Genomic DNA, 20,126 nt, shown 5'->3' with positions numbered 1-20,126 from the left:
GGCCCGGCCTATATTTGTAACATAGGGTCCAATATTGGAATCCAACTTCAATGGTGCATAAGTATATCTTTTGGCACAGTCCCACACACTCAAATATAGCAATCAACCCATACAAATACAAACTGTAACCAAGCTAGAAATTAAATCTGCCCCTTTAACAACACTTTCTCTATAAAGCTAAATTTATACTTTACACACAGATTTCAGTTTCTGGATTTGCCACCACATCCATGTCGAATCCCTTTCTACTTGTCCCAAGAAGAGAAAAACATATGTGAGCAGTTTTACTGGGATGTAAGTTTGTAACACAATAATAATCCTGAAATAATGCAATAAAAGAGAAATTAAAGTGTCGGGAACCACTTTACATAGTAAAGGGGTGGAGGGTTCAAATAAAAAAAAAAAAAGGTAAGATTCGTCACAGGAAACTCAAGCAAATTATAATCCTGGGATTTTACAGGAGGCAATTTGCTATCTGGTGGTTGTTTTTGGAACTGCAGGGACCGTGAAAAGGAGCACATGAAAAGTAAGAACGCATTAATGTGGCAGGGTTACGCAATAATGAGGCAAGATGCAGGAAGGTGCAATTGAATTGTCAGTGAACATTCCTTTTAGCTCAGCTATATCTGAGGCTGTGGCTGTTGTATGTGAAATAAAGCAGGTTCAAATCTGAGAAAAATCAAATAAATGTTTCACACAAGGTACTAGTCATGAGATTCCATTTTTTCAGATTCTTGAAAGCAATGTGTGTTATCTTTACGTACAGTACATCATTCGTATACATACTGTGTATTTATAAAAGCTTTTTACAATATCATTACCACCTCCTCCATTTTGTATCCTGGTGTTCTGAGATTTGCTGTCTTGGCACGAAAAAGTCAGCAGGTTGCCGACTTTTGATACACTCAAGCTGCACATCTGTTTCCCATTTGAAGTCCTCATGCTCCTTCTGAACTTCATAAACACATAATCCATCTTTTCCTGCCTATCTTCTTTGAATAGCTTTATGTGAATGTGCGATTTGAAACAGTGATTGAGCAGATAATTATAGTAAATAGAGAGTGATACCTAGAAAGAGGCCACTCATTTTCTATACCTAATGATTTGGACTTGATGCTAAAAAATTTCTTTTCTAGATCTTCCGTGAACTTGGCTTTGAGAAACTGGTTCTCCAGATTGGACGTGGTTTGGTAAGGCCTGAGCCATGCACCTTTGGGGATTTCACGTTAGAAGTATTCCAGTACAAAGACTCTATTGCTGAGGAGATTCAGAGAGCAGATCTTGTTATTAGCCATGCAGGTAATCCATCAGATATTGACTTTTGTCTGCTAGCAATCACTTGTGTTTTTTTTTTTTGTACTGTGTTTTATTGCATTTCAGAACCTTAGTCATGACAAATAACTAATTCTACACATATTTCTTGTTTTAACAAAGCTTTCTCTCTACATTGCATGGTTTATTTTCTTGTTACATTTACCAGTTATGATTTGTGTGACCATAATTACCATTCCACAGTGTACCTTATGGGCGGGTCATGAGCTTGAAAATGTGTACCTTAAAGGTTTGTTATGTGTGACCACTGACCTCTGCTTTGTTCCCTGTTGTATATGTCAAATCCATGCTGTGCCATTATTGCAGTCTCTTTTTTTTTGGTCTGCTTGATTTGAAGGGCTTCCTCGTTTGTGATGCATGATAACCTCACCATAGTTTTTATAGTCATCATAGCATGCCCAGTCTTTTACATAGGATCTCCCAGCATAGCCATGTCCCAGGCCTCATTATGTAGAAATGTTGTCATAGTGGAGAAAATATTTATGATAGAAAATATATTATTGGTAAAGTGCCAAAAACACTTAAATATTGCAAAGTATTCTGTTGCCATAAAATGTAGATTTTTTTTTTTCATTTGCTGTAACAAATTATGTAGCCCAGTCAGAATTTACATTAGATATAATTAAAATCAGCACTATGGTAACTTATGTTTTTTCAAACTGTCTAGAGCAGGGGTTCCCATTCCCATATTCAGTTTTGGGGTACCATTGTGGCTGTGGGTTGTCATTGTAGCCTGTTTCATCTCGTATTTTACATTTAGAAATATGTGTTTGTGTATTAAAATGTAAACAAAATTCAGAAATGTGCATTTTTTGCCACATCTTTAAATGTTAACCTTTTTTACCATATACTTTTTGATTAACCTTTTCATGTGAATTGTATCGAAATACTGACAATTAATGATAATCAATGCAGACACTATTTTGTTTGCATGTTAGTATACTAGGGCTGCTAAAAATTAAGGTTTGAATACTTAAATTAAGTAAATATTAGAATATATTCAAGCATAGGTTCAAATTTTAAGTGCTACCAGACATACATTTGTACTTGATGTGTCTTTGTATGCTTACTGACATTTTTGCTCACGGTGCGCCTCCGGTGTATACAGCACTTATGACTTATACACTGTCACAGTCTTCACTTAAAAAGACATCCCTTCACAAAAACGGCATTTTCTGTTCATGGAAAGTGACATAATAGGGGCAGTGGGACACTTTACATGCCTATAAATGCATATAAAAAGCCTATGCAAAATCACTCGCAATTACCTAACACATTAAACACATGCGTTACTTTAGTCTTGGCACCCACCCCCCACTCTGCTGGGTGCCTTTCTGGGTGCAAAAGACACAACGTCAGTGCCTATGTGTATTATGTATATGTCGAGATGAGGTGAGTCTATTTGTGTTTTACAAAAGGAGTTACTGAAAGTACTAAGTGTTGCATTGTAATGTTCTTTAAGTATTCCCTCCTCATGCTTTTTATTTGGCAAACACTTTAACAGAAACTTTAAAATATGCTACTAAGTAAAAAACAATACACAGCAAAATTTTAAAACAAATCACAATAAGTGTAGGTTGTAATTCAGATTGTGGATGGTAGATGATAACTTCTTAGAGCGGGGCACCAGTAGTCAAAGAATAACATATAGGATTAAACTAAACAGGACTCTTCCACCTTTTACAGATTCAGTAAAAATATAACAAATGTAACTTTAACACTTTTCATTTTGCTTTTGTTTTAGAAATTATGCGTCAAGTCACCAGCCTCTAACAGACATGTGTTGGTTGAGGTAGTTTTCATGACACTGAAAATGTTCTTTAAATTGTCGGCTTTAAAGATATTATAATAATATTATGGAAATCAGAAATATGGCATTAATTTACCATTATGTTTAATGAGAAAGTAAATTGGCCTTTTATCGAAGCAAACAATGTTTAATGGTGTTGGTATAAAACAGCAAATCAGGGATCTCAGGTTCCAAAGTGAAACTACAACACCAGAAGCACGGCAAGAACTTTTAGGGCAGTGTTTGTCAGCCACTGCTGCCACTGATGGGTCCTGAGTTGCTATTACTCTGTTTATAATGGTAGTGGGTCTCTGCTCCACCAAGTGGGATGTCCCCCCATTGGTGGGTCGCAAAGACAGTTATGTGGGAAAAAGTGCATTGCGACAGCAGAAAGATTGTGAAACACTGTTTTAGGGCACTGGGCAAGTGTTTAAAATCTGCTTTTTGGTTAACGGGTTTACCAATAACAGAGTTGTGTGGCAAAAAGATGTATTCATTTTATAAATGATGATATAAACTAAAAATGCATATTTTAGAAGTGATATGCAAAACACATGCAAAATTCAGAAGTACAGCCTTATAGCATGTCTAGAGTAACATGATGCCAAAATTGGTGCAAGGTAAAAATAAACAAAAAAACAAGGATTGTTTTATATTCAAATATCAGCATATGCCTTTTAACACAACCTTTTTCATATAGATTTGAATTATATTCAAATTATGTATTTCGTTTTGACAGCACTAAAATTTTCTAGCACATTTCTGATTGCAAAATAACAGAAGAAAAAGACTCATTTAACAATGAGATAATTTAGAAGTTAAGACTTAATCATTTATTTGTGAAGCTGATTTTAATGAAAACGCACAACCACAGTGGTACTGCAAAACTGGGAACTTGGGACCCCCTGGACTATAGTGTTTTTAAAGAAGTAATATTGTAATCGATTTACATATCTGTGACAAAGGAACAATTAATGTATGCTGACATGAGTCTCAAATAAATGCATCTGATTTGCTCCAGGATGCCTGGACAGAATACTTCTTACAGAGCAGGGTTTAGGATAATTGTAATGGAGTGGGGCAAAAGACATGATTTATTAGACAACGTTGTTATTGCTTTGGATTGTGTTGCAAGCAGCAGTTTAAAGATGTTTATAATTTTTACTTTAAATTTATAAGCCATAACATTCTGAAACTCCTTGGATGGGTCAGCAATTCATTGCAAGGTCTCCTCACTCACACTCACTTGAGTAATTTAGAATCACTTGTCAACTTAATGTACACATCTTTAAGGATGTGAGAGGTAAAATAGAGGGAAAATATACAGTTTTCAGGCAAGCAGTGCCCAGCCAGGTGTTGAAGTCGGAGCATTAGATTCATGAGGCAGCAGAGCTAAATGCTGTGCTACTACTGTGTCTCATTGTCATGTCTGCTATTATCAGCACTCCTCTGAGAGTTTGTGATCTACTGAATGAGCTACTGTTAGTCACCAGGGGCCTCATGTATAAACAGTGCGTATGCACAAAAATGTTGCGTAAGCCCGTTTCCACGCTCAAATCGCGATGTATAAAACCTACACTTGGCGTAAAGCCACACACATTTTCACGGTAGCTAAATGCTTGGCGTACGCAAGTTCTCTGCTCGGTTTTGCAAACTGGCAGCACCCAGCGTCAAACAGTGCTACTGTTCCAGTGTGGATTCCCTTTCTTTTTTAGATCCACATCCCTGACGTGACTTTATAAATACACTGAAATTAACCGCATATTGTTTATTAGTTTAATGCATCTGATTGTAATTAACCTGCAACAATATAATGGTCCACAGAATGGTCAAACTATTCTAAATACCGTAGCTGCTTTAGCGTTGTTACTCTCACTTCACCTTCTTCTTCTTCTTTCAGCTGCTCCTATTAGGGGTTGCCACAGCGAATCATCTTTTTCCATATTACTCTCACTGCACCACTCAAATTATTTATATCACTGTATCTGAGTGGGGAATCACAGATCTACAGCAGCTGATCGGAAAGAGAATTATCGGTATACAGCATCAAGCACATGCTGCCTCAGCCATGCTGTCTATTGAACTGCTGTCAGATGACAAACGCTTCAGAGTCTTTCCTCGCAGTTCAGAAACAATTTCATCCCAAGAACTATAAATGCACTCAAATCAGTCCATCAAGTGCTGCTTGTAGAACACTTTGTACTTACAGTATAAGTACAATTACCTCACTGTAAACTTGTGATAGTTATAATATTGCACATCCTGAGCCACTTTATAAAGCATGTATTTACAGATGATGACGATATCATTTTTAAGATGAAATGCAGCAATATGTTTATTATATTATACAGATAAAACTTTAACTCATTTAAATAATCTATATTGTTAAGAATTAAACATGTGAGGACACGGTGCCACAGCTCTAGCAAGGAGCTTGTTCCTGCCTCGCGCTGTATTCTTGCTGGGGCTGGCGTGACACTGGAAGGATAGATGGACAGAATAATTAAACATGTACTATGAAGATATTTCAATGTTCCTTAAAAGTTTTGAAGAATCAGCATTCTAAGCTTACAGATGGCTTAACGTCTATTACAGAGCTGATTGTGTGGCGATTGGGTATTTGGAGAAAGAAAAGTAAGGACAGGAACTGGAGGTTAGTACGTTTGAAAGAGACAGTGCTGCTGCAATAAATTATTTCATCGAAGGTCACGCACGGCGCAGCAAGCTTCTTGCGTGAGGCAGGAACAATCACTATGCCACCGTGTTCCCATGTTTAATAACATGCTTTAACTCCTATCATCATGAAAATGATATCAAGTATACATCTCAGTACAGTGGAACCTTGGGTCACGACCATAATTCGTTCCAAAACTCTGGTCGCAAACCGATTTGGTCGTGACCCGAAGCAATTTCCCCCATAGGATTGTATGTAAATACAATTAATCCATTCCGGACCGTACGAGCCTTATGTAAATATATATACGCTCACTCACACTCTCTCTCTCTCTCTCTCGCTCTCGCTCACTGCACAGGAAATGCACAGGGAGAGACTGAACATGTGCGGAAATCATCGGCGCATACGAACCGGAAGGGAAACTGGCTTGTTCGTCACCCGAGTGTGTGGTCGTGAACAGATGTATAAGTTTGGCGAACTTTTTGGTCGTAACCCGATTTGTACGTGTTCAGAGACGTTTGTGACCCAAGGTTCCACTGTATTTTAATTTTTCAGAGAGCTGTAATATCACGAATGTAATGGATTCTGTGTCCTGTCGGAGGAAGAGAAAGCCGGTTTAAGAAGCACGTAGTGATTCACACACATAGAGCACATAGAAGATCAAACACAAAACAAAGCATTTAACGTGTACTTTAGTTACGATGGGATTTGAGAAACTAGTAAATTAAGTGATTTTAAGATGAAGTTTATGATGTTCTACTTTAATGACAAAATAAACTACGTGATTAAAGTGGAAATTTCGAGATTACGTGCATTTTTCCCCACTGTGTGCCTATTTTTTTTTTCTCTGTACTCTAATAAGCTTTCATATGACACTCGGACAGTGGGCTACGACTCGCCTTTTCACTGCGACTTTGATATCTGACAACTTCTTTTTTATTTCGGGCACTGTGCGACTTTGTGAACTTGAGCTTTTGAATTTCTCCAACACTCTTATGTCACTCGATCAACTTCCCTTTGTTATTTATACCACTGTTTAAACCAATAAATAGTACGTTTTTTCCTTGCCTCCACTTGGTATTCGCTGAAATTCTTTTATTTCCCCCCATGCTTTTGCCATTGCCTTTTCACAGAAGGCTGAGCTTAAGGGCTATTTATATTGATTTGCATATTCAAAGAGGCGTAATTCTGGGAGGAGTTTAGGAAGTGGCAGCAGGCGCGTGCACATGCATTACTTTTCATGCTGACCGGGATTTATGGAGCAGAAGAATGTGGAAGTTGGCGAACGCACAGATTTATGCATCTGGATTTTTTTTGTGCGAACGCACGTTTCCACTTTTGTCCTTACACTATGTTTTAGTGTGAATTCTACACATGGCATTATACATGAGGCCCCAAGAGTTTTTTGTCTAATGACAAAATTAAAAAGTGGTTTATAACATATTTGTTGATACTCACTATGAATATTCAAAATAATCACTGGTCGATTTTTATAATTTTCTTGTGATTTTGTTTTAATTAATTGTGTGAATACAACTTGGGCATTTTACCTCCTGAGTTTTACCCAATTTCAAAATTAACAATTGCTGCTAATGACCAAAACTGAAACGTGATTTCAGAATTTTCACACTTGGCCATATGTTTTGCTTTTTTATTTTGTCTATATCTTAATATAACATTTTTTCTGGTGAAGTATTTGTTGTTTTGGCAGAGCTGTTTGAGTCAGTGCCCTTCAAAATGTGCTACGTGTCAGATATGTACAACTACAGTCAGATGTATTATCCCTTTATTAGGCACACAGTCATTCATTTTATCTGTATTTCATCAGTACGTTAAACATTGTATGTCAGTGATTTATAAATGATCTTTAAAGTCTGATACATTATGGAAAATTGTACACTTTTGAAAATTAACTTATTCACTCCAAATAAAACTGAAACAGGGCCCAGGCATTATGAGACAGCAGAGAAGTCCTTGTTTTTCTAGGAAACCCAGCATTGCATACAGTCAGACCTTGGTTTATACTGTGTTTTGTTGGCAAAATGTGTCTTTCGGCAACTCTAAAGTGACCCTGTATAAGTGTGGTGCCCCGTCCAGGGCTGGTTACTATTTGTGCGCAATGCTGCTTAGATAGCGAAAATGTTGCAGCAAAACTTCAGAGTATTGAAGGCAAGTGCTATACATATCATTTCAGATCTTAGATCTCAAGAACAGTGTTGTTCCCCCTGGGAGATTCTTGCAAATTGCAAAAATTTATTGGGGTCAGCGGCAGAAGGGAAAAAAGAGCACCAAAAATCCATACCCTCCCATTGCCAATGTCTATTTAACAAAATGCCACCACCCTAAATGCCCGATGCCCAATGTGGTAGAGCTGGGCGTGCCCCTGTATCCCCGAATTAGAGTGACTGGATCTGAGAATATTGTATGTTGATTTTTATGCCTTTCTGGTCAGATTTTCATGAAAGTGCACTACATACTTCTTCTAAATACTGTTTGTAGTATACGTTATAGTGTCTCAGCACACAGTGGCAAATTTTTGTTGTAGAAAAATTTGTCTTGATTACCTACATCTTGCAAGGATGCACCCATTTAGTAAATTCTTTTTGCATGGCCATATAGTGTTATTGGAAAGATTTTTTTCTTATTATGATTTCTTCATATTGACACTGTCAGTCAAAAATGGCTAAACATTTACAATTGCTTCCGAGTTTCTACAACTGTTAATGTTGTGAGTGAGTAGTTGGGGTTAAAATAGCTGGCACAGGACACTGATATCCATTGCCTTAACGTCTAGGCCACACTCACTTCCAAAACAAAACTGTTTTCTCTCCTGCTGCCTGATCTTATTTTCTGAGTTCTGCAGTCTTTGTAATTTATTTATTTATTAATTTATGTATGTATTGGCTTATCTCTACATTATTTTATAAAGCGGTCTGTAGCAATTCCATCATGACAAATACTGTGCAAAAACAAACTGAACTTAACCTTTATTTAAAGTACAGGAAATAGTTAATGGTTAAACTATTTTTTTTGTTTGGCTTTGTAAGAAAATTCATGATTATACGTTGTTCCTTATAAAATATTTTATCTGAAAATATAATATGAAACAGCAGCAGAGCATTCGCACAGAAATGTTTCAATAGTGAGACAGGCTCTTTCTGTTTTGCATTTTAACGTGTTTTTTGTTGTTGGCACTTTTGGTTTCAGCCAGGAACATTTTGTTTTCACTGTGAGGTGTGGAAAGATCTCTGTTTACAAGCTAGTGTTGAACTATGCAAAGCATATTGTGAAATAATAATGTTTAATTTTACACTCTGTACAGAGAGTTTACATAATTGGCAAAGTATTATAAATGCCTGAATTTATGGTAAAAAGTAGCTATTGTTGCCTGCATTTTATGCAAGTAATATAGTTAATACCAGACAAGATTAACAAGTCACTAAGGCACCAGAATGTAAAGGATGAGCTCCCCTGTTCAGTCCCTACCTCTGACTTTGTCTATGACATATGACAATTCGTTTAACCTTCCTAGTAATTTATAAGTAGTTGTTATGTGTGTTATGTTTAAATTGCATTTAAAAGTTCCATGTAAAATAAAACATGTTTGTATTATCACATACTCCAGTCATGTGTCAAAATTTGTTTAGCTAGTAAAAAAATGCAGAAAAGTATGAAATGGAAAATGGGCAGATGATCTGTAAGATCAGGTTACAAAATCATTTCCTTTTTTATATTGCAATATAAATTAACAGCTACTTTTACAATTTCTGAATTTATCTCACTTGAGTGCTATCACATTAAAGTCAGTTGTTTTTTTCTAGGTGCAGGTAGTTGCTTGGAAACATTAGGGGCAGGAAAGCCTCTCCTTGTTGTTGTCAATGATCAGCTAATGGACAATCACCAGCTGGAATTGGCCAGACAGCTTCATCGTGACGGACATCTTTATTACTGCACATGCAAGTAAGCTATCACGTCAACCCTTTCAGACATACAAAGTGTGATACAGTTTGAATTAGTGCATAGGTAAAAATAAACAAAAAAAAAGGATTGTTTTACATTTAAATATCGACATATGCCTTTGTCTTTGTCTTTTATGCACGTAACATCGCCACAAAGACTCCCACATGTTGCACAATATTTATATGTTCACTTAGGGTACCAAAATACTGGCATCTACACTGACTGTACATACAGTTTGCAATGTTGTTTTGTCATTTGCAGCTTAATTCACTCTTCTCAGTACATTCACCAAATACTGAAATGAATCATTAGTGTCATTTGCATCATTAGTTGGGGTGGGGATGTGGGAGACAGCTGATAGACTGACAGACTGCAGCTCCACAATTGCTTCTCCGTCTGCTGAGATCCACTTGCCTGAATGTATGGATGTTGGTGGAGCTTCGGTCTCATGGAGCTAAGAAAGTGGGGTATATCTAGTTGCCACTGTCCCCAGATGAGCCTTGTGGTAAAACTGCTCAGGCAGATTGCAGGGGCGATATGGGGCAACTATTGAGAGAGAGTTTCAAAGCTGAGATCCAGAACTGGAACGGTGTTTACGGTATCAGTTCAATGAAGGAAAACAGCTTAAAGACTGGTGCATCTTCAACTCCACATAAGGAGGTTTGTCTGATCACTTACAATTGACAAATCACCAGACAGATGGGCAGTGTTTAAACAAAAATCACTTTTAATATTTAATATATAATAACACTAACAAATATTGTATAACACAAATACTTTATATAATTTTATGCAATACAAATCATTTTCAGTATTGTTTATATTTTTGACTTGCACCATCTTGTTCGAGTTTCTTTGGCTCCAAAAATATTCCCATTTAATTGTTTGCTTGCGAAAGACTGATACTGGGAATGTCAAGTTTGCAAATGTGGAGGGGTTACTGTTATGCATTAATGGTACATGGCATTTGGGAAATGACATTCCAGACTGCAGAAGGTACATTAACAGCATTTTGGTTGTTTTAGGAGGCAGCAGATGTTCCTAAATGTATTATTAAGATTGTTTTCCCCCATCACTCTAACACTCATTTTCAGTTTTCTGAGAAGTCTTGAAGAACACACTTCTACTGCTCATTGCTTCTTTGCCACTTCACATTTGCAGTTAGGCTCATAAATAGAGGTGTTAGTTGCTTTGTGTTTCTCCGGTGGAATTCCACCATCTAAAACAAATAGTAAAGGTTTGTAAACAAATTAATACTTTAATAGTTACAATACATTGATATATTCATACATACACATGTAAATCAAAGCATCGTCTGCTCTGTAATTTTGGTATAATCTTCAATCTCTCAAACCTGCTTTTCCCATTACAGGGTGCGTCTTTTCTAGTTTCCCCAAATCAAGCAGCTACTGAGTTGGCAAGGCAGGATTTAGCATGAGTCAAACACATAACAAAAGAAATTTCTTAGTCCAGTAAAGTTCATTTTAAAAAGGTTTAGTGAATATTTAAAAAGGAACAAATCACAAAAATTCAGAAAAAAGGCATTACACATGCACAATAAAAGGCAAAAAGGAAAAAATTACAATCTTGTCATGTTAAACTTCAGTTACTTTCTATATTTAAAGTTTGTGTAATTTCTCAATTTCACTTACATAGGCTTCATTGAGTACATTCTGTATGTAAGGTTTGAAATTGTTTATACTTCATGCCTTACCAACTATAAGGCAGATCAAAAACTGAACTAGTCTGTAGTCATAATTAGAATATTCCATTTTCAAATTATCTTGTGGAGTTTATAATAGAACCTGTCATTGACAATGCACTCATAAATACGCATACATTCTAACATAACTAAGAAAATACTTCTATCAGTTTAATATAAGCTAACTAGCTAACAAATGACTCTGACACAGGGTATAACATAAAAGTCTCCTGCTGCAAAGAAGTTCTTATGTTTTACCTCTCAAAGGTTGCCTGCTGCAATAGTCCTCCTACCGCAGATAAACACAAAGGCAGACGGACAGAGAAACAACTGGGAGGGTGTTTACAAAAAGTCAATTCATCCATCCATTTCCAAACTCATTAAGTTGAGTTCAATCCAGGTTTTTGTTTTTAACAGTGCTCCTTACTGAGAGTATAATTCTATTTCTATCTATCTATCTATTAACATTGTATTTGAGATATAGCCAGTTGACAGTAAAGATTGAGGAAAACAAAAACTAGTCAACAGCATTCCTTTACAAAATAAACCTCTAGGAGGATCATGGTTGATTTTATTGGATAAAATTACAGTAAGACGAAGGCGCAATTCTGGTGGCCTAGGCCAATTAGCCACTCATCCCATCCTGGACAGTTTACAGTATTATAAGTATGTCTTGAGTTGAGCAGTTTAGTAAGAAGATTAAATCCAGTTTAGGGTCAAGAGTGACTGATGCTTCTCTCAGAAACATTGATTGCATAGCAGGCACCCACCCACAAAAGGGTCACTCACACTCACTCATATGGGGCCAGTTTGAACTTATGAAGTGTCCTAACACACACATCCTTAGAATTACCAGGAGAAACACCCACATAGTTGACAAGGCATGTATTTTTTTCTGAGACAGTAGGGCTAAACAAGTTCTCCCTGAAGTGTGACACTGCTTACTTTTCTGTCAATGAATGTAAAACAGCTGAGTTCAAAGGTAACAATACAGCTTGAAGGTGGCAGCTGTAGGAATCCCACTTTATCTATTTTTGGGGAATATGGACATGTCCCTATGCAATAGAAATCAGGCCCCTTGCATTCTCATACATTAATCCAATGGGAAAATAAAACGAGCCAAATGATCCATACATTATCTGTGAGCCCTTCCAGTATTAGCAATCATTACAATTCAGTAGTGTAGGGATTTGTATAGCAACATTCACTTGTATGCAGTGGTATTACAAACTTCCAGTGGTCAACCAACATGGGGCATCAAAGAGGGAAAATATGACTTGTCACATACTCCACACAGAGCCATAGCAAGGTTTGGGGCAGCCATCCATATATTTGGTTTCCTGGCTGCAAATTGACATAAATGATATAGCACTGCTGTGCACAAAACTGAGGGAATAGGGAAAAGGTGGAGGCTCTTAAAGGGAAAGACAGGAAGTGAGGTCAAAGGGGTCGGGCTCATAAAGGTCTTCAGCCATAGGTTCGAGCCCGGACGTGCCATCAGAGGGGCCGGAGCCGGCAAGGTCTTCTTCCATAGGCTCAGAGCCGGAAGTGACGTCAAGTGGGCCAGGTGGAATCTCCCGTGAATGGTCTGCAGGAAAGAGAGAATAAGAGTCAGTGCACTCTGCCACATCCTGGTCTGGTTCGGAATTGCCCTTACTCAAGCCGTTTAGCTGCCTCCCATGCACACGTGTGTGACAGACTAGTGTAAGTAAATGCATTAGGGGTCCTAAATATTTTGGTTCCTCCAATTGTTGGAAATCCTTTGATGGTGAACACTTCAGTATTTTTGATAGAGTGGTATTTTAAAGATGTTAGAAAACCATATAAGTTAGGAAAAAGAAGCTCTATGCACTATAGAATTCTGACCTTTTGAATGATTGCCTAAAATATAAAAAGACTTAATCTATACAGTGACATATTCTCATGAAATGGTCTAATATTCTTCCTAGCCCTTATACAGTGCATGTGCATTTGCAGTCTCCAGTGGAATATAGTTGTCTGGCCAGTGAGTGGGTACAAAAAGTCTGGACTTGATTAAATTGAACTTTATTGCCAGACAGCATACTCCGTAGGATTGTTACAGATGTACACAAATGTAATACACAAATGTACCAAATGCAGCATATGACATCATTACAACTTAAAAATGAACAACAGCAAACAATACAGTAGTCAGGAAAACAAAATAAGTGTTCAAAACAATATGACATCATATAAAATTATACTCCTGCCCCATTACATATAAGTTATGAAAGTAAAAATAAGTATATGGAGATCTGGAGAGACAGAGGTGAATCAGAAGTTGTGATTGACCAGACCAACTACTGTACAGTGGGTAAAGAGCGTTTTACGTGCCATGTGGTTCTTCCTCTGAGTATATTTTCATAAGGGCAGTAACTGAAATTGGCAATTTTTGAATGAATGTGGTCTTTCCTGATGTTGATTGCAAGCTTCCAGACCTGAGATGTACAGTATACAGGAGTCCAGTTTCAGGTCTACAGTCCTTTTTGCTGTCCTGACAGAAGGCTGTACATTACGGTATGTTTCAATAGAGCAGATTTACTGCTGAACCAGACAATTATGGAAAAAGTGAAAATGTTTTCAGTGGCTGCCGTATAAAACTGAACGAGCACTTCTTGTGAAAGGATTAACTTTTAAGTTGATTGAGAAAAAATAAGTGCTATTGCAAAATTTTGATAACAGATTTTTTTTTCTTTCCAGCTCAGCATATGAGTGATAATAGTGATAAAAATGTAGATTATTCTAACCAATTGATGGTGTTGCTGTCCTTCTAACCCTGAGTATAAATAGTATCTCTCAGAAATCCACAACAGTTTCAACCATTTTTAGTTTGTTTTGGTCCAGACTGTTGAGGAAACACCTACTGGTCAGCAGATTCAACACTGGCTCACTTGATACATAATTGCAATTTCTGATTAGACCGAGTCTGGTAGTGGCATCAGCAACTCACTTGAGGTGCAGCAGTAAGAGAAGAGGAGAGGAGAGAAGAGGAGAGGAGACAGACCACCCCTATGAAGGAAGTCCATGTCCAGGCTCAGGCACTCTAACTGATATCCACGTAGCGCCAGAGTCTAGAACCTGTTTCACAGAAAGTCAGAGACACAGCATGCTCGCTTCCTATTTAACGTGTGCATATTGCACGCACTATATGCTCTGGTGTGATTGTGTTAATATCTGAACTAAAAGTCACAACTGGAGTTTTGCCATACGGTATGTGAACTTGGAGAGACTAAATGCTGCAAAATGTACTAGAATGCCATGTTCCCTGGATCTTCATCTCTTCATCTGATCTATTTGCACAGTAAGCAAAGTGAAGGGGTTCATGAAAAGAATCTGAACAATTAGCCATTCAAGTGTTTTATTATTAATGTGGTCAGTGGTACAGGTCTGTTCTGATTAAGGCAAATATTTTTTTGCTTTTGGGCCCTGAGATAGCTGGGAATACTTTGAACCAGTCAGGAACTCTGTAAATGTAAATGCCAACTCACCATCAGCACTGTTTTAAAGTGCCAACTCATCGTCACTGTTTCTTAGTACAGAGAAGTGAAATTGTCTGGGTCAGCTGGTTTGCTAGAATTTTATCTCGAGAGGAACAAACTTGCTTCATGCTCAATGACATGGAGGGTGGGATTCGAGTGTAAGAGTGAGAAGTCAGGTGAAGCAGAGCCATCAGCAAGGACCTGTGTCTTGATGGAGTGCCTTTAACACATACAGTAAAAGCTGTACAGGTGATTGGGAAGAGCAGGATCAGAGGCTGGTAAGATTTCCATTTAAAATCTATAACCATTTGTAGGCCTTTCCAAACAGAGGAACAATCATTGGTGGAATAAAGCTGTTTATGCTTGACCAAATGACAGCCTTGAGCATCCCTCAGTGCATTCAGAAAGCCTCAATAATCCACTTATGTCCACTTCATTTTTCTGGTTTTGAAGATTTTTCTTTCAGTCTGTAACAAGAAAAAATAAATATCTGTGGTGTGCTCCAAGTTGTGTGCGGGAGTCTGAGGAATCTCATGATAAGAATGACAGATTTATTGGGCAAGTAACTTCCAACACTGTTATGTTGGTGCACCATGAACTGTTAATGTAGAAACACACTCCACCACCTTTGCATCTATGGGAAAGTTCATAACATTGATGAGCTCAGAAAAGATTATATCCAGGAAAATGACAGCCTCATTTCAGATTTAATTGTTGAGCTAAACCTTGGTTAAACAGAACAGTGAAGCTGAAACTAATCAGTTGTAGAGCTTATGAGGATTTGAAGCTTGTCCACAACAACTGGATGTTTGAATGAAACATACCCAGTAGAGCTGGGCAAAAGATGAGAACAACATTTGCATACAGCAGAGACAAAACTAACAAGACAAGTAATGCTTTGGTGTCTTCTAAAGACCTTGATGCATTCTTTCTGTGCTTACTTTTATTTCAATATGTTTTAAACAACCTATGTGTTCTTAACTTCTTTTAATTGCAAAATTAAATAGTACATGCATAAAGTAGCTCCTTTGAGACTAAATACCAGACTTAGGATTAAGAAGATTGGTGTTAGATAATTTTGATAGAAAATATGTTCTGGCCAGCTCTGTGGGGTCCTTCAGCACCTGTTCTCTGTTTCCCTGAATTTGCAGAAGATTCCCCAGCTGTGGAAAACATCCTGTGTGGTCCCAGTGCCAAGAAAGGTCATTCCAGTGATCCCAGGGACTTCAGACCAGTTGCTCTTACCTCATACATCATGAAGACCTTTGAGAGGCTGGTCTTAAAACAGCTACATCCCCTGATTTTAGAACATCTGGATCCTCTGCAGTTTGCCTATCAGACACATATAGGTGTGGAAGATGCTCTCATCTATATGCTCCACAGAGCCTACTCCCACTTGGACAAAGCCGACACCACAGTTAGGAAAATACTGTTTGACTTTTCCAGTGCTTTTAACACCATTCTGCCTCTTTAGCTGGGAGAGGAGCTTAAGGCTTTGCATCTTGGTGCCCCCACAGTCTCCTCGCTCATGGACTACCTGACCAATAGACAGCAGTTTGTGAGGCTGAGGAACTGTGTGTCAGATAAGGGAGTGTGTAATACTGGAGCACCTCAGGGAACTGTCCTGTTCACCCTCTACACAACAGACTTCCAGCACAATACCAGCGCTTGCCATTTACAGAAATTTTCAGATGACTCGTCCATTATAGGCTGCAAATGGAGACAAGTCAGAATACAGGATGGTTGTGGTGGACTTCGTCTTGTGGTGCAGGTACAACAACTTGCAACTCAACATCAGCAAGACAAAAGAGCTGGTGGTGGTGGACTGGTCTGACAACACAGTGGCACTGTAGAAGAAGGGCCAAAGCAGATTGCACTTGCTAAGTAGACTCAGGTGTTTCGATGTGTGCAACGGCCTACTGGAAATATTCTATCAGTCCATAGTATCCAGTGTAATGTTTTAAGCTGCAGTCTCCTGGAGAAGCAAGTTGAGCACAAAAGAAATGCAATGCCTGAATCATCTTATCAGGAAAGCCTTCTCAATCACAGGACGAACCCTGGAAACACTGGAAGCTGTTACAGAAAAAGAGTAAGGTGGCAAAGTTGGATACAATCATGAAAAATCACCTCCATGCCCTCCAGGAGGTGCTGTCTTGGAGCACATTTGCCACAGGCTCATTCTAGCATGGTGTGCTAAGAAGTGCCTCTGGGGGGTCCTTTCTGCCCACAGCTATCAGGCATTTCAGTGCTTCCTCCCATGTCACTGATTAAGTTTATTTTGAAATATCATTTTGAAATATCTAAACAATATACTGTACATCTATAATTTATTTATTTTTATTTACATATCAATTGATTGATTGGCTGTATTATTTGTCCTGTGAGTCTGTTTTTATGTTTCTGCTGCTGTATGCATCTGAATTAGCCCCTTGGGATTAATAAAATGTATCTAATCTAAAAGATTTGTACTTATTGTAGGGTAATGCAACCATAGGAGAAATATTAAAACGAAATGTATGTTGTTACTAAATGCATGTGTTAAAGCTGATTTTAGATAAATGAATTCAGGAAAAAATATGCCAGGTTTTCTAAATAGTAGTACAGTCCTAATGGCTTCATTAAATGTAAAATCCTGCTCACAAGTTTTAAGAAATACAAGGAGTTGAAGTAGCCACAAAATGAGCTGAAAACTATTAAAATGGATGTTAAGTAAATTAATGTAAAATGTTATTTGAGGAAACCAACTGCTGCTTCTTGTGTTTTTTTTCCATCTGAATGAGTTACCTTGGTTAGTTAATGAGCACTCTCCTATCACAAGGCTGCTTCTGCTTTCAAAGGGATTACGTGCACTGTGTCTTCATTTTAATGGCTAGTGATTAAAGTATTTTATTTTTCTGTCTTTTCAGGACACTCACTGACACAATGAAGAGCATGGAACTATCTGCTCTTAAACCACTTTTGCCTGGGAAAACTGAGGAATTTGCCAATTTCCTGGACAGAATTGTGGGGCTTGAGAAAGTGGACTGAGAAGTCTATGAATATAAATGTAACCTGAAACAAGACTGTGGTCACTTCCATGGATGGATTTTATTCAAGCCTTCTGCTGCAACTGTAAGTCAGTGATAACAAGCATACAGAAGAAGTGAGGTACAAGCCGCAGAGTTTCATATTCTTGTCTGTTACACTGAACAATTCATCTGTTACAATACTTAACTTTTTTTTTTTTTTGTGAAAACGTTACTTCTCATTTTTTGAAGAAAAAGATCAAAGTAGTGATGTGTTTTTTTTTGACCTGACACTTGTTTCAGTTTCTAAAGCATCAGTAGCACTGGCATGCTGCCATCTTTCTGCTGCAGGTGGGTAGAGAGTTGCATTTCATTTGAAAATGCACTCTGAACCTGTAGGGAAGGATGTGGGACAAATAGAAATGCACAAAATAACTATTATTGTTTTATTTTTTTTGCTATCTTAAAGTTTTTGAAACTAAGAAAAGTGTCTCTTTTTAATGCACTAGAAAGTAATTGGAATATATGGGCATTTATTAATGCACTATGGTGCACAATATGTGCAAAATCTCTGTAGATGTAATTACAGGGGTTTAAAGTTGGTGGTGCAAGCCAAGAAACAGCGAGCTTTATTAACTTTAGAAATCAACAAACATTACAATGCATAGTGAGTCAAAACTAGCACTACAGGAGAGCCTTTAAAGGGTTAGATTTGAAAATATGTCTGCAGAATTCAGATGATTGCTCAATACACAGGAGAGGAGGTGACCTGCTACAGAGATTTAACCAGAACATCTTTTGTATCCCGTTGATCATCTTTTGGTTTGATACTTAGGTAAATGCAAAATAAAAACAACTGAAAGCCACATCCTGTTTCAGCACTTCATGGAATTTAAGATAATACAAGCCCACAAACACACATACACCATTGCACATCTCCTGTCATCCTTATTTGAATCGAGAAGACCCACAGATGTCCAAAAGAGAAATAAGGTATGAAATCTGTGGGACCAGAATGAATGACCCCTCTCTATGCCTGTCTTTAAGAATATAGAAAGAAGATATGGAATAAATTATTTTTGCCCGCAATCAGCTCAGGTCAGATATACTTCTTACAGCTGTTACTCTCCATTACATCAAATGAAAAATCATAAACATCACAAGTACTAATTTGGACAACCCATTTGATATGATATTAAATATTAATTATATATTAAAACAAATTCTTTAGCAAATGGCCGAATTAGAATGAAAAATGCATTAAGATTGTGAATATTAGTGTTACCAGTCTGGCAGAAGGGTTCAAAGTCTCCATAAACATCAGAATTTATTCCTAGTTGGGTGAAGTCTTGTGCTGTAGCTATAAGAATATCATGAGGTAGAAAAGAAGAAAGCCCATCATACATTGAGTGTAGCCCTAGGAAAGCATTCTTGAATTATCCAGGGAAGACTTACAACATTTATGTGTTTGATGTAAATCTGAGAGGCATGGAATAGGAGTCTGACCATTAGTCGTTCCAAGCGATAAGCGTTCCTTCTTAAATCCACTCAACAAGTATTTGCAGAGCCATTGAGCTAGGAGTGTGTAGATACATCTGTTACCATCCCAGTTCCAAAAACAGTTGGGACAGTATGAAGAATGCAAATAAAATCAAGAAGGAGTGACTGGTAACTTTTGGTTTGAACTCAAGTCAAAGTAAACAGTAAAAAGACAAGGTATTTCTTGTTTTGCCTAATCAACTGCATTGTTTATTCTGAAATTGATGGCGGCAACACATTCAAAAAAGTTAGGATGGGGCGGTTTAGGACAAATAACAAGGTGACGTGAAATGGGATAGCCAGTTGTTCTTGTCATTCAAGAGCAAAGTCAAGGCTGTCCAGTTTGCCAGCAGATAAGTCAGTTAATCATCTAGCACTTTAAGGACAATGTTCCCCAAATATATCCTTAAGATTTTGGGCATTTCATCCACTACAGTGTATAATATAATTAAAAGATTTAAAGAATCTGGTCAAATCTCTGTGCATAAATGGCAAAGAGGAAACCACTTCTGGATGTGTGTGATCTCCAATCCCTCAGATGTCACGGCTCAGAAAATGGGCTAACATTTGTCATTGATATCATGACGTGGGTTCATGAATGCTTCAGTAAGCCACTTACAGGTGC

At 37.6% G+C, this 20,126-nt stretch overlaps 1 protein-coding gene across 2 annotated transcripts in view; it reads left to right on the top strand.

Annotated features, from left to right (window-relative positions):
- Positions 1-18,828, top strand: part of zgc:92907 (uncharacterized protein LOC436733 homolog) — a 34,340-nt gene extending 15,512 nt beyond the window's left edge. For both annotated transcript variants that reach the window (XM_028815751.2, XM_028815750.2), the window contains exons 2-4: positions 1,137-1,299; positions 9,617-9,755; positions 17,864-18,828. In XM_028815751.2, coding sequence (XP_028671584.1) covers positions 9,685-9,755; positions 17,864-17,984 — 192 coding nt within the window. In that variant the 5' untranslated portion in view covers positions 1,137-1,299; positions 9,617-9,684 and the 3' untranslated portion in view covers positions 17,985-18,828. The remainder of the gene's footprint in view (positions 1-1,136; positions 1,300-9,616; positions 9,756-17,863) is intronic.
- Positions 18,829-20,126: the final 1,298 nt, after the last annotated feature.

Source organism: Erpetoichthys calabaricus, chromosome 12 (genome assembly GCF_900747795.2).
Source record: "Erpetoichthys calabaricus chromosome 12, fErpCal1.3, whole genome shotgun sequence".
NCBI classification, from domain to species: Eukaryota; Metazoa; Chordata; class Cladistia; order Polypteriformes; family Polypteridae; genus Erpetoichthys; species Erpetoichthys calabaricus.
This window is presented reverse-complemented; position numbering and strand designations above follow the sequence as displayed.